The sequence below is a fragment of the Cynara cardunculus genome, assembly GCF_001531365.2.
Source record: "Cynara cardunculus var. scolymus isolate 2C chromosome LG 14, CcrdV1, whole genome shotgun sequence".
Lineage (NCBI taxonomy): Eukaryota > Viridiplantae > Streptophyta > Magnoliopsida > Asterales > Asteraceae > Cynara > Cynara cardunculus.
In genome coordinates this window covers 12,055,627-12,070,771 of record NC_037541.1, presented here as the reverse complement: position 1 = coordinate 12,070,771, position 15,145 = coordinate 12,055,627, and the positions used below count along the sequence as shown (strand labels likewise).

General features: G+C 33.7%; 1 protein-coding gene across 1 annotated transcript; it reads left to right on the top strand.

Moving 5' to 3' along the window:
• Positions 1-8,176: 8,176 nt before the first annotated feature.
• Positions 8,177-14,449, top strand: LOC112526334. Its single transcript, XM_025136598.1, has 2 exons — positions 8,177-8,297; positions 12,775-14,449. Exon 2 carries the CDS (start codon positions 13,048-13,050, stop codon positions 14,221-14,223), a length of 1,176 nt encoding a protein of 391 aa, XP_024992366.1. The 5' UTR covers positions 8,177-8,297; positions 12,775-13,047; the 3' UTR covers positions 14,224-14,449.
• The last annotated feature ends 696 nt before the right edge of the window (positions 14,450-15,145 follow it).

The following is a 15,145-nucleotide window of genomic DNA, read 5'->3' as shown; positions in this document are numbered from 1 at the left end:
GCAGAAAGATAAGGTAATGAAAACCTATCTAAACAATCTTTGGTTACACACAGAGCTTTAGCAAATACAAGAAAAGAGATTGCTAAAAGAAGAATCCTTTACTTAAGCTAGAAGATGCTTGAAGTAAGAATAAGGTTAGAGAGAGATGTGCGCTCTCTGCATGGAGAAGAAACACTTCTATTTATACCCAGTGCATTAAATAATCATTTAATGCAATATGGTAGGTTTAGAGTGCGTGTCAAGCCTTAAGAGGAAGGCTTGTCCTTCGCTACAATGAATAGTACAAAAGCACTATTTCTGAGCAGACATCCTTGCCTAAAGTTGGTGGACAAAGAGTCGATTAATCGGCTCCATACCGTATTAACTTTTGTAAGGGTATGAGTTTGTCCTTTATGTGCATAAAGACAAAACAACAACAATCGTGCTAAGCAAGCTTCCTTTGATCGCTGAATGCTGGAATGACCTGGAGGTCTCATCAATCATTCGCTGAAGCTAGAGCAGTCTTCACACATATGTAGACAGGCTTGTAATCACTGAATATCGCTTCAGATCACGTACTCGCCAGTCTCTAATCTTCAGTTTCAGTCTTCGACGTTTGCTGAAGGATCTTTGGTGTGAGTGTTGTCTTCTTGAAGTATTGTTGTCTCTGATAGATTTACAATGCAAGTTCTTCAGCAATCACTGAACATACTCAGTGATGATCGTTGGAACTGCAAATACAGAAACACAAATACAACGTAAAAGGAAAAAGGGATTATCATCAAATCACTGAGAGAGAGGATCAACACATCATAAAGATGCGACAAACAAACTGCCAACTTGATTAGAAACCAAGTTTTTCACATATAGATTGATTTTACCACCCTTATATCCAAAATACACATATCATGATTATGTCACCCTTATATCCAAAATACACCTATCATGATTATATTATCCTTATATCCAAAATACACATCTCATGATTATACCACCTTATTCCAATCATTTAATATTAACATATCAAAATACAATATTATGCTAAAAGTAGCATGGTAACAGTTTTAAAATTACCCATATAAAGAACCATACGGTTCCATTTTAGTCACTATAAAAAGAAAGTTTTATAAAATAAAACTCACCTTGAATCACACAGACATGTAGATAGGAAGATGAAATTCAACAGCCATAAACTAGAATACGAATCACAGAAAACTGCTTATACTCGCTTCCTCTTTCAGTTTTGTATTTGCTTTGATTCAAAACACACACACAGAGAAAGATTTTCTCACCGACTTTCTTACTTCCCAAACCCTCATGAGATAACATAATTATCTCAAGTAAATTGCATAAGGTGGTGGGGGAATTTAGATTATTTTAAGCATAATAACAAAATTAACCCCTCAACTTCCATTTTTGTTCTTTTGTATTTACTATGTGTGTGTGTATATATATATATGTATGTATATATACCTTTTATGCATTTATTTATATTATGTATACATGCACATACAATATCGTATATATGAGCTAAATCAAATGAAGACCTTAAAAAGATTGAGAACCATAAGAATCAATCTACTCCCTATATTGATTTAATCAAGGATCATTTAACTTAATTGACATATTTGTAATATCAACGACTTATAAGGTTAATTATATCAAACTTGTAAAAGACAAAATACAACTTTTTATTTATTTAATTAATCAGATATAACTTTTTATTTATTTTTAAACTAAAATAAAACACAGTTTTTTAAAATCTAATATTTTAACCACAATAAAAAAAAACTTTAATTAAAAAACTATATCAAATAAATGAACAACATCATTATATTTTTGAAATTTTTGATAATTGTAATTTTCATATGAATCACTATAGTAAATTTAACTCATGTTTTGTTCACCTAATAAAATAAAACATCAGCATTTCACATCGTGTTTCATTTAAGTTGTGTTTCCCGTTAAATACATTTATTTTTACATTGAAAACAAGGCTTAAGTATTAATTAATGTGTTGTTTCATTATACAGTTTTTTCACATAACTGTTAACTCGGTGTTGTTTCATATAGTGAGACAACATCACATAATTAGGATCAGAAACTCAAAATTATCAAAATCACACTTAGGGGTTGTTTGTTTTTTCAGTTTTGCCTTTGAATTACCTCTTATGTCTGATTCGGTCAAATGTTTTAAAATTCAGACAATTCTTTTTTCTCATTTTTCAAAGCCTCTTATCACTTAAAATCATCTAGATAAAAAAAGTGGCAACCTAATCACTTAAATGCCTCTTGTTCGCTTATACCTTGCCTCGAAGTTTGCTTCCAGTTCTCAATACATCTCGACCCAACAAACAAATACAGGAACAAATGCCTGGAAAATTCAAACTACAAAATAGATAATAGTCAATGGAATCGTTGATGGAATCTCTGACCAGATCAAGAGAGACGGCAGATGCAAACAAATCGAGACAAGTAGATTGAAGATGACGATGAACATATGTGTCGTGGATATGCGGGTTGCATTTACCAAGCAAACATGAAATCGTCGATGGAATCCCTGACTAAATCAAGAGAGATGGCAGATGGAGACAACCAGATCGAAGACCACGATAAACAGATGCATTGCAGAGAACGTGTTGCATTTAAAGTCAGCTTCAAGGCCTAGGAAATGATGGCAATGAGGAGTACAATGTTTTAACATTTGATGGCCCTCATATACCTTTGAGTTAAGGAATTATAATAATAATAATATATTATTATTAAATGTTATGGTTAATTCGATAATAATTTATTATTTGACACTAGTATACATATTAATTATAACAATAATTGTCTATTTTATAACTCATTTGACTAAATCTAGTTATGTTATGAAAATGAGACCTTGATTAGAAGAATCTCGTTCTAACAAACCAACTCTTCCTCTGGAAGATCCAATCGTAGATTTGGATGACCATTTGAATTCGAAATCGAAACCAACGAAGAAGATGCATAATCGTAAGGGATACTAGGATATTTTGGAGTTTGTGAGGGATGTATGATGTAAGAAGGAAAGTTGAAGGTCCATTCACCATTACCATAAAAAGAAGGGGCGACCGAAACAGTTGTAGACGGTGCTTGATAGCAGATCTGTAGCACTGCCGGTGAGTGACAAGGGGGAAAAGGAAGGTGGTGATGATGGTGTCAGAGGGAGAAAATAACGGTCATCGGCGTCGCTAGCGTTTGTTGAAGAAGATCAAGAGCTATAAGGAAGAGGTTTTTACACATGTATGGGTTTGGGGAAGAAGGAGAGGAGAGATATAAAAGAGTGGTGGGAGATTTTTATGTATATAACCCTAAATGAGATTTTAATTAAATCCATGACTTTCTCATAAGTATAAACCCATTTTTAATTATATTAGCCTGGAGGTCATGATTAATTAAAAACTCATTTAAAGTCATTTACCTAAATGACTTGTAAGTGGGGACCATTGACACATAAACAAAAACATGAAATAAAAAGAAAATATGTGGAAAAAACATTGAGGCGCAGACGACGCAACACCCACATTTTGCCATGCAGGCTTCTTCACAGCTGGGTACACCCTGTCATTTCCCTCTAATTAATTATTTATTATTTATTATTTACTATTTATTAATTATGCCCATCTCCCTACAACAAATTACAACTTGTATTTGAGGTGTAATTTAATAAATACAAATATTTTATTAATACTTAAATATTAAAGTAAATTCTGGATTTGGTGGTTTTTTTATTTTAAACTTTATTTAATTAATTAAGGGTATTTACTTTTTCAGATATTTGGTTTTTTTTAATAGCAATTCATCCTCTTTATTAAAAATAATTAGAATGATACTCGCATAATATAACGAGATATATTTTTATTTAATGTTTCATTGTATTTTTTATCTCTGTTGATACAATATGATTTATGTGGTTTTGAGAAATATAATGTTTTTACTTTTGAATAAAAATAAATTTGAAGATATTATAAAATTTTGAAAAAATATATCGATATTAATATCAAATTCTCTTTTGTATGTACAATTTCTTTAATTCAATTGTTTATTATAATTTAACTTAGGTCAAATAATGAAGCAATTTATTTTTGGCTTAACAACAAATTTTTTATAAAGATAATGATTATCTTAATTACATTTTAGATTTTTTATATTTAAAAATGAGATATTTATCTTATATTTGATTACGTTTATCTGCATTTAGTTATACGAATTCAATAATGGAGCTTCAATAAGTTATACTTACGCACAATTTACTTGTAATCTTAAACTTTAAATAATATGCATTAATATACAGTACTTCATGCATAAAAAATGGTTTTTAAAAGTTTTTGTCAAATGCTTTATAATATAGTATAGATATAGTCATTTTGTATGTTTGATCCATTTTAACATTTTTTTAATTAAAGAGAAGAATTATCAAAATGGAGGAAATTTACCGTTGGATTTAACCGAGATGGGGGATTGATGTTAGAGAGAAGAATCAAATCCTTTTTAAAGAAAATATATACCTCTAATAAGAGGCGAAGCTAGGAATTTTGGATGAACGATGTCCGACTGTTCAACGTCACACTTTGTTAAATAATAACGACCACTCGGACTAAAATGGTACTTTGATATGAAATTTAATATGGTCCACCTTTTAGAAATTTAAACAAATTATAATTTATACGTATGTTATATGAAAAGTTAAAACAACTTGTAATATCTCAAGATCAACGATTACATCCAATTAAACTAGGGTTTGGATTTTGTAGACATTTTACATTATTTATATTGATATTTATACTATTATATTCGAGTCTAAAACATTCAAATAAATTTAATTAATCAAGGTGTAAATAATTAAGTTTCTTTTAAAGTTATGTTATTTCCTAAATAAAAACCAAATATTACTAAGGATTAGACTCCGGCAAGAAACGTAAGAAAAACATACAAACCCACATACCAAATATGTAAATATACTCTTAAATATTAGATATTTTTGTTAAGCAAAATTAAAAGAAATTTAATATGTAAGCAAATGTTGAGTTATAAGGTGAACGCAATTTCATTAAGACAAGTTTGTCCCTCGTTAATCACAAGGGTGGTACCTGATTGGTTTGAGCTTGGCTCCAAAGGTCAAAAGTGTATGGGGTCCCAGGTTCAAATCCTAGAAGGAATAAAAATCCTCCTGTGGCCACGGAGATTCAAATGCCGTGACTTCGGGCTCCTTGAAATTAGTCAACTCGCATAACGGGTTGGATATCCAGGTTAATCAAAAAAAGAGTTTGTCCCTTGTTTCATATTAGAGATACTTGTATGTCTACCTCGCATGATATAATGACATTTAACTCCGACAACACATCCACATTAATTAGATGAACTCAATATGTGTTGTATATCTATTACAAGATTTCATAATCAAGAAGAACTGGGAATAAAAGAAATCTGGATGAACGGTCTAAATGAAAAAAAAGAATTTCAAAATCGGGTACCTCTATTTATAGGCTAGGGGTAATGGATGTGAAAAGTCAGTTTTGAAGACAAATGAATGGACATAGGTAATGCAGATTTTAACTTTCTCGACATCAGTTGTCAATTGTCATTCAATATACAGTAAAAAACATATTTCCTACGTGATTTTCCAAATAAAGCCACATCAAAATGTGTATATTTCCCTATATTAAATTTACCCGTCATGATCAAGTTTATCAATACCTTATAATGATATATACGAAAGACGTCTCTTGAAATCATGTATACATTCTAGCAATTGACAATCATAGGCTCATAGCGACAATCGTAAGGCTATTTTTTCAAACAACAAGAATACTTTATTTTGTGCAAGTGTACTTTAGAAATGATAAATGACTCGTAGTTTTATCGTCACATAAGGATGCACAAAGAAGAAATACATATACATACATACATACACACACACACACACACATATATATATATATATATATATATATATATACTTGGAATCATGTGAGACCAAGGGTTCTTCGTGATACCCGTAAGACCAATTTTTAACCCTTTGATTAGATCTATAATCTGAACATTCATAATCACAAAATTGCCACGAGATTCTCAATAATCACAAAATTGCCACCGTGCAACTTTAAGCCATTAGATCATTAGCTTATAAAGTTGATCAATGAACATAAATTGGTCTTACGGATCTCAAGAAAAATCTTTGGTATTACGTGAATCCAACCCTATATATATAAAGTCGGTATCAGAAGTAATTGGTAGATGGTAAATTAAATCTAAAAGGAATGTACTTACATTTAATTGTCATATTGGGTTACATATTATCAACATGATACATTTAAAGATAAGTATAAAGTGAAATGTTGAATGAGTTTGACATAGTGAGCAGATACGAACCTACGTTTCTATGTCTTATTTCACAAGACAACGACAAAAATGCTAATGTCATACGGGGACCTCGTGAAGCAACCCAGAAGGAGGGATAAGAATGGAAAGTAGAATACACGTTTTTGCATATGAAGTATGCGTGGACGATATCTGATTAAAATAAGCGTGACTACTGATACGTCATCTACAATTGCTGTAATTGACCATCTTAGGCTTTATGAGGATACATAACATGTATGCCCAATATGGTTAATAATTGACGGAGTTGAGTTTTCTAAGGCATCAAGAAAAAGGGAAAAAAGATCTTAGACGTATAGATGAATCCAGTTATTTTTTCCTTCAGTTCTGACACAAAACAGTAACACTAAAATATCAGATCAAATTTGAACGATCAACAGTCATGTTTTTTTTGGTGTTCCATCATTGTTAATCATCAAAACTTAAATTCAGTGTTTGGTATGCAATTGTGCATATATCAGTTTCCAATGATGATGCCATATGGTGGCACACATTGATGTCACTTTGCATTTTTTTCCCCACTACGTTGGGACAATTGAGTGATGGCATGAGACCACCTAGACTACAGGTAAAACTGTCTTGTCTCAACAATTGTCATATTCAACCTTGCAAACACTTATTTGTCGTATTCTCGTAGACTCAACATCGATCAATTACGAAGCTTAGGCTTTATTCCTTTTTAAAATTTAAACCGAGTTACCGATGGTTAAGATTAAAATCATTACATACTTTATCGAGCATAAATAGAAATACAATTAAAAAATTCTTGTATGATTATCCCATTCTCGAATGAAAATGACGACCGAGATCATTAAGAATTCCCATTCAGCATGCATCGTGTTACGTTGTTTTCTTAAAAAACATACCATACATGGGTTATTTGGCCAAGTAATAAAAAACCGATCTTCATTCAACAGAATACCAATATAAACGACAATTGTGATTCAATATCGTATAAAACCTATCTTTTGTACCTGAAGTCTTCTCCGTACAAGTCATAAACGCGCTGGTCTATTACGTAACGAGAATTCAAGTAATATGATGCTTAATCAATGACGTGATTTGAACCACAAGGGGTTGTTATAAGGGTCAAAACTTAGCATCGAGAGCGTTTAAGAATAAATTCTATGATAACGACAGTTGAATTATGCTTGTTGTTTGGATCACGACTCAATGATGGTAATCTGAACGTATTTAAGTTAAATACAAAACGAACTTTTAAAATTTAACGAGTCTGTATTCTCGTAATTATCATGTGTTTAAAAATATTGAATTTAAAACATATTTTAATATAAATAATTGATACTTAACAAAAAGGAAGGACGCTTAGGGGGTGTTTGGGGTTGCTTATAAAAACAACTTACTGACTTATTCTGATGTGACATCGGTAATAAACACTTTTGAGTGTTTGACTGTTTGGATAAACAACTTATACCGGTGTCAAACCGGTAATAAGAAGTTTTTGAAGAAATTAAACTATTCTGACTTATAATAAGTTGATAAGTGCTTTTGTAAAAAAACATAAGTTGTTTCAAATAAACAATCCCAAACACCCCCGACACATACTAAAGAAGAGATATATAAAAATATTATTTAAAGACGATAAATGATAATATAAATAAATTTAATATAATAAAAATATTATATTTTATTGATTATTTTTCCATTAGTTGTTAAATAATTATTTATCTTCTATTTTTAGATTTCTTTTTCCATGAATGGTGTATTTGCTGGAGACAGGCTGTCATCAACAAAGCCCCTCTCTCTCTCTATTTGCCTTGGTCCTCCCCTTACCTTACGTTCTCTTTCGCCCTCTTTCTCTCAGGCTGTCTCTTTCTCCCTCTAGGGTTTACATTTGTGATTTTGATTCTGGTTTCAGCTCAACCCATCCCCAGTTCTACTTTGCAATCGTAAGTTTGATCTGCTTTTATCTCTGGGTACCGGTTTTATGTATGTTGAATAACTGCTTTGTTTTTGTTATTTAGGGTTTCATAGTAAAATCTGTGAAACCAAGTCTTGATTATCCGTCTAATTCCTTGAAGAATAAATTGTTTGTTTGTTGATTCTGTTTTTTACTGCTTTTGGTAGTTTTCTCTCTGTATTTTTTGATGAAATTTGATTATCGTAATCGACGTGGACTATTAACATGCTCATAATGAACGAAGGAATTCGGTTTGTGTTTTCCGTGTTTGATTTTATGAATGGTAAAAATGTTTTGGACTAATTATAGTCTGGAGGAAACCTGTGAAATATTTCAAGTTATCGTGTTTGGTGAATAAGTATTTGCCTATTTTGTTCTGCGGTTTTTTGTCCTGACTCCGATATTTTATTTTATTTTATTATACACTGAAGGTTTTATCTCAAGGCCTGAGGTTGTGTGGGTTACTGATAGATCCTAGGTAGAAAAGTTGAATTTTGTATGAACATAAATGCTATTTTCAGACAACAATCATAAGTTTTCTCTTACTATTGGATTTTGCTGGCCATGTGGAAGAAACTTCATAGGAACTATATTCAAATCTAAAGAATTCCTCTTGGGCACTGAATCAATATGACACTATCACACCTTCAGGAGCTTTCATAGTTTTTGACTATTTTTTCTCGTGTAGAATATTTTCTGGTAGTTGTTGGTTGTATGAAAACTTGGTTGGCCTTAGGTGTCCTTGGAAAGATATTTTGGGTTCCTTCGGCGATGGTTCGCTACATAAATTACCCGTGTCATTGGATTTGTAGAGTTTGCTTCTTGTATGCTAGTAAGGTTATACGTTATGGACATGCATCTGGTCCTAGATTGAATCTTAGTTTTAAAAACCAAATGAGTATCAAAGACTGCCTTGGTTTTTGATAGTAAGCTGGAACTGGATTTCTGTTTGTTAACTGTGTGCAATAGAAAAAAACTGGTGGTTTGGCTTTTTAGAAATGTATGTAAAAATTGGGTAGATATGGCTGGAACATCGATCTATCTACACATTTTGGAAATAAGTTATTCCTTTTTTGTCTCTCTGTCTACATTCTAAAAGGCTTGTAATTGCATACTGTGACTGATGACATTTTTGTCCGAAGGTTTGAACGTCAATCATTAACAAATAGTGGAACTGTGATGTGATGTCATCCGTGGGTTTTACCTATTTTAAACCACGTTTCCCTATAATTCGAGTTCGTCCCTAAGTGAAACCCTAGCTGTGATTTAATTGTTATTCGTTTTTCTTTGTTTGTTTCAATTTCAAATGTATAAAATATGAGTATTTCTATGGGAACAACATGTGACTCATAGTTGTTGGTTTTTAATGTTTGATTTGTAATAGGTTTTTATGTATTTGAATGACTATGAATGTCTGAATTAATTGGCAATACAAAGATAGTCAATTGATACCGACTGGGTCAGATACAATAGCTTAGATACGAGGACAGTTGGTTTGGATAGGTATGGATTATGCAAGGTGTTGGATTATTAATAAAGATAGTCTGACACTTCAGGTTTCGACAGGAAAGTCATTACGATTAAATCCATTATTGGGGTCAATTAAAAAGCATCTTATTAGCTGAACTTTGATAAGATGATCTTAAGCTAAAATCACCCTTATTATGAACTCACTTGAGATCGGATTGAGTACAAGATCTAAGATTCATCAGTATCATAGAATATACTTCACAAAATTAAAATTAAAATAAATAATCCTAAATCAGTTTCAAATAAACGCATGAAATCACCAAAAATCTACTTTTAAAATCCCCTTGATAACGAATCTATGTACAACTTAGGGGTTGTTTACCAAATGCTTATTGAGTAAGCACTTACCCGCAACAATCACCACCCTTATTTACCATGTGGGATAACATTCTCGGCTATCAGCATTGTTTGTAAGCGTTTCTTACCTGGTAAGCGCTAATCGGGTAAGAGTTCTCTCCCTCACTTACCGGGTAAAAACTTCGGTTGTTGTCATGCCTCTTACCAGGTAAGATTACCGGTCCTTCGACAAGATGAGGGGAAGTTGAATTTGTTGAACACTCTTTCTCTTGTTTCACCTTATTTTGATGGGGAGAGTTTGGATCTTTGTACTTTGGAGGCCGACAACAAGTATAGGGTAGGGGTTCTTCATGAGTTGTTGAGCTTGACATTGGAGAAAAGAGCGTTGATTCACCATATAGTGGAATTCAAAGAGGAGTTGAGTCTCACAAAGCATACTTATTCTATGCTATTGAAGCAGCCCCAGAGTTATTACTTGGCAAGAACTGAGGTGAACTGGGTTATTTTCTTGAAGGATGCTTATGGGGAAGATGGGGTTTTGGTTCATAAAGAACCCCAGGTTGTGTTTAATGAAAAATTATATGAATATGCAAACAGGCAGGAACTATTTAACTTCTAACGAGCCCATTATAGACAAGGTATGTTGGAAATTTCAGTTTAATTGGTATACAACTTGCCATTACGAAACTGAATTATGAAGTTCAAGTATATGATCCATTTATATGATTTTGCTTCTGCTGCTTGAGTACATATTTGTAGACTGCTTATACTATTTACTTGTCTACTTTGATCCTTCTGGCATTATTAGGATCGGTAATCACACAGACCGAATAAGTACGATTTGTGAGATCGGGGGTTTACCACAGGTGACATCACATCACTGTTCCACTATTTGGTAATGATTGACTTCCATAGCTTCGTACAAAAATGTCATCGGTCACAATATGCAATTACAAGCCTTTTAGAATGTTGAGAGAGAAGAAAGGAATAACTTATTTCCAAAGTGTGTAAGATAGATCAATTTTCTGGCCATATCTACCCCTTTTTATCTGCATCATCTCTTATCTGTTGGTTTAGGCCCGAAATCTCGGAAAGTTGGTTAGCCAAGATCATGGGCTTTGAACCTTGAACGGATCATAAGTTGACTTGCTCAAATTTGCGTTAAGAACAATCATAACATGGAATGTTATTGTCTTGCTAGTTATTAGTGCCTAAATCTGGCCTAGCACTGTGTAGGGTTTCTATTTATTTGTTTGATTGCTCGGCTTTTCATAATATATAGCCTGCCATATTTTCATGTTCCTCGCCTGTAGCCTGCTTCCTTGTTTCTTTTATTCTTTGTTTTGCAAGCCGGGTGGCTTCAGGGACACAACATCTCTAGCCCTGTCGTGTAAATCCAAGTCAGGTAGTGTATGTCCAATTTACATGATGCTCATAAATGAGAAGAACTCGAAGGCCTATCGAAAGAAAAAAAAATGAGCATGTATTTGAGTAGACAGCTTCTTGATTGCAATAGGTCACTTCTCTCAACTGTTGTCTTTCTTGTAAGAAATTAGTAGGGCTTTCTTGTAGGATTCAAAATAGTGCATGCATATTGGGAAAGGGAGAAAACTTGATCAGGAGAGACAATTTCATGACATGTTCTTTCTTTTCTTCTTAATGTTTAATACCATCTTAATCTTTTCTGACCTAAGGTTTTCATTACATTAAAAATCTTAAATGTCAATAAATTATCTTCCATTCTATTGGCTGATCAGTTGTAATTCTGTTATTTTTTAATCTTACATCTGTTAATACTGACGAATATGAAATGAAACTGAAGCCGGCAAGAAAGAAATCAGAAACTTAAATCCAATTTAGTTACCTTATCTATTTTTATCCCCAAATTATCATTACTTTGTTTTTGTCTGTTTTTTTAGTTTAGATCTTTTAGCAGTTATTACTCCTTTCTAAGGTAACATATTGAAAAGTGGCTTCTCTGATTTCATGACATTTAAGTTAAAAGCTAACTGTACTGCTAACGCCTGAGGTTTCATCCTCTTTCCAAAAAACCTGTAGCAACACACTGATAGAACTATATATGTATCGAATGAGATAATCGTTGTGTTCATGGGCCACATAATAGGTAACATTGCTTCAGCTATGGAACATTGATCCATTATATAAGTGTTATGTACCAACATGTCCATTTTCATACATATAGGCTGTATCCCCCTATATAATAATGAGAGCATTTTAACCAATTAAATTTAAGATCGATACTGATCACTACAAAAGTACACCCTTAATATCCCCCTTTCTTGATTTTATCCTGACATTTTGTGGAAAAGATGGGCAGAATTTAGATTAGAATCAACAAGGTATTGGCTTACATGTGCAGGTAATAGTGTGCGTGTACTGTAGAGACTCTCTCAAAAACAATTTAAAGACTTATTATTATAATTTGTTGCTACCAAATTGTTGTATGTCTACGAATCTGTCAATGTTTACATCCAACAAAGCTCCATTGTAGTGTCCAATAGTTTATTCAATGTGATGCTTTCACGCTCCATATATGAGATGAGTTAATGTATCTGCTCTTCTTAATTTGCCACGCCTGTGTATCAAGTCTAATAGGCCTTCATTATTCGTGATTACAGGCATTAGCTGCTAAATTATCGGGTCATATTGTGATATAATCACCTGGAGTAAAGTGATTATATTACACCGTCGTTTGGTCATCTGTGAATGGTTGGTTTGCAAGGGGACAGCTTTAAAAAGTTGTACCAATAGGTGTCTGCTGGCTAGTAGCGCTCAGAAAGTGTATTTCCCATCAAAATCTGACTCAGCTGTCTCCGGTACATGTAGCTGAAACTGCGCTTTTTGCGTATCCATGCTGTCAGAGAGCATGCGTGGAATCTGTGTTTTGGGTGATGCCCCTGACAAGATTAGTTGCTGATGCACTTGGTGTGGTTACGATATCACTTGTTGCTGTTTTGGGTCTTATTGGTTTACTCTGCATCTTGTACTCTTTTTACTTCCGATCTCACATTCGCAGTCAAGGTTATAACCGACTTGGATATTTCGGTGGTCCTTGGGTCGTTCGCATCATTTTCATCTTGTTTGCAATTTGGTGGGGTTTCGGAGAGATTCTACGGCTTGAATTTCTAAGAACTGAAGGTCGGGTATTACATACCCTTAACTTAAGATGGCCGGATATTGTTTGCAAATGCTACATCATGTCGAACCTAGGGTTTGCAGAACCATGTCTATTCCTCACCCTCATTTTTCTTCTCCGTGCATCCTTACAGAAGACCGAGTCGGGCCCGTTGAGCCAGAATTGGAACTTCCGAACAGCCATTTACATTCTTCTGTGTTCTTTCCCGATGTTTGCTCTTCAGATGATGGTTGTTTTAGTTGGACCTCACTATAAGACGAATTTGGGAACAGACAAATGGGGCCACTTTTTCAAAATTACATCCGAGGATGATGTCACCCGCTGCTACTATCCTTTACTGAGTACCATCTTTCTTGGTCTTTTCGCCACCGTGTTGACTCTCTATTTGTTCTGGCTCGGGAGGCGAATACTGAGTTTGGTGATCAGCAAAGGGATGCAGAGGAGGATCTTTGTATTGATAATCTCCATTTCTAGCTTCTTTCCATTACGGGTTCTGTTACTTGGCTTATCTGTTCTATCGAAGCCGGGTGAAACGGTGTTTGAGGTTCTTGCGTTCTTGGCTTTCCTTTCTCTTTTGTGTTGTGCCGGGCTGGGGGTTTGTATGCTTGTTTACCTGCCGATTGCGGACTCATTGGCGTTGAAGAATCTGCAAGATATAGAGGATAGGAGAAGGATTATCGAAGAATACAATGATACTCTTTCACTAATCGCTAACCAAAGCCCACTAGACGAGTTTATAACGAGCAGCGGGAGGAACTCGGTTGCATCGGCAAAACAAGGATCGATCTCGTTCCGAACGATGGAGAGAGACGATCATTCGGGAGGGTTTGTGGAACTAAGCCTGTTTTCTCCGAGTCAGCATTCTACACCGATTGGATCGCCGCAGCTGCTGGGGTGGCCGATGCTGCCGCCGGCAGCAGCAGCACCTTGAGGGAGGGAAAGGGTCAATTTTGTGGTGAACAAGAAAATGGATTTGTAAAGGAAGGGAGGGAAGGGGTTAGAATTAATAAGGATGATGGTGTTTCTTAATTTTGGTGTTTTTTTTATGTGTTATTGAGATGATATGTTGGTTTGGAGCTGGTAGGTGACCCACCTTGTTTTTTATGGTGGAATTTATGATATTATGTATCTCTCTATTATATTCTGCTTCTGCTGCTGCTTCTCCAATTCCAATTATTCTGCAGTCTGTGGTTTGTTTCGCATGAGGATGATGTTTTATTGGTTTGAGTTTGGCTACAAAAGTTAAAAGTACCAGGAGGTTTTAGGTTTAAATCTAAGAAGGAATACAAATCCCCTTGTTGCCATGGAGGTTCAAATACGGTGATTCCGGGCTATTTGCAAAGCAGGTGGTCGTCTTGAAATTAGTCGACTTGCATAATGGGTTGGATATTCAGGTTAATTAAAAAAAAAAGTTCCATCTCCTTTGTGATTTGTTAGATTTCCTTTTGGATTGATGCATATGTATGTGCACAGCCACATGTCAGATGCATATTCACAAACATAGAGGGGGGTAGGGGCCCATATGTTTTGACCATATAATACTAGTAGCAGTAAAAAATAACACTACATATAGCATTTAATAGGACCAAAACCATTCGTATTATATAAATACTAGAAGAGTACTTGTGTAATACAGTAAGACACATCTCGATTTTAATATTCTATTTATTATGTGTCTTTGTAGACGTTATAATACGATTTTATATGTTTTTAAGAAAGCAATAATGATTTTATTTTTAAATAAAATATAAATTTGAAAATATAATAAAATTTTGAAAAAAAATATATCAATGTTAATATTCAATCAACTATTTAAAAGTTTTTATATTTTATGTAATTTCTTTAATTTATTT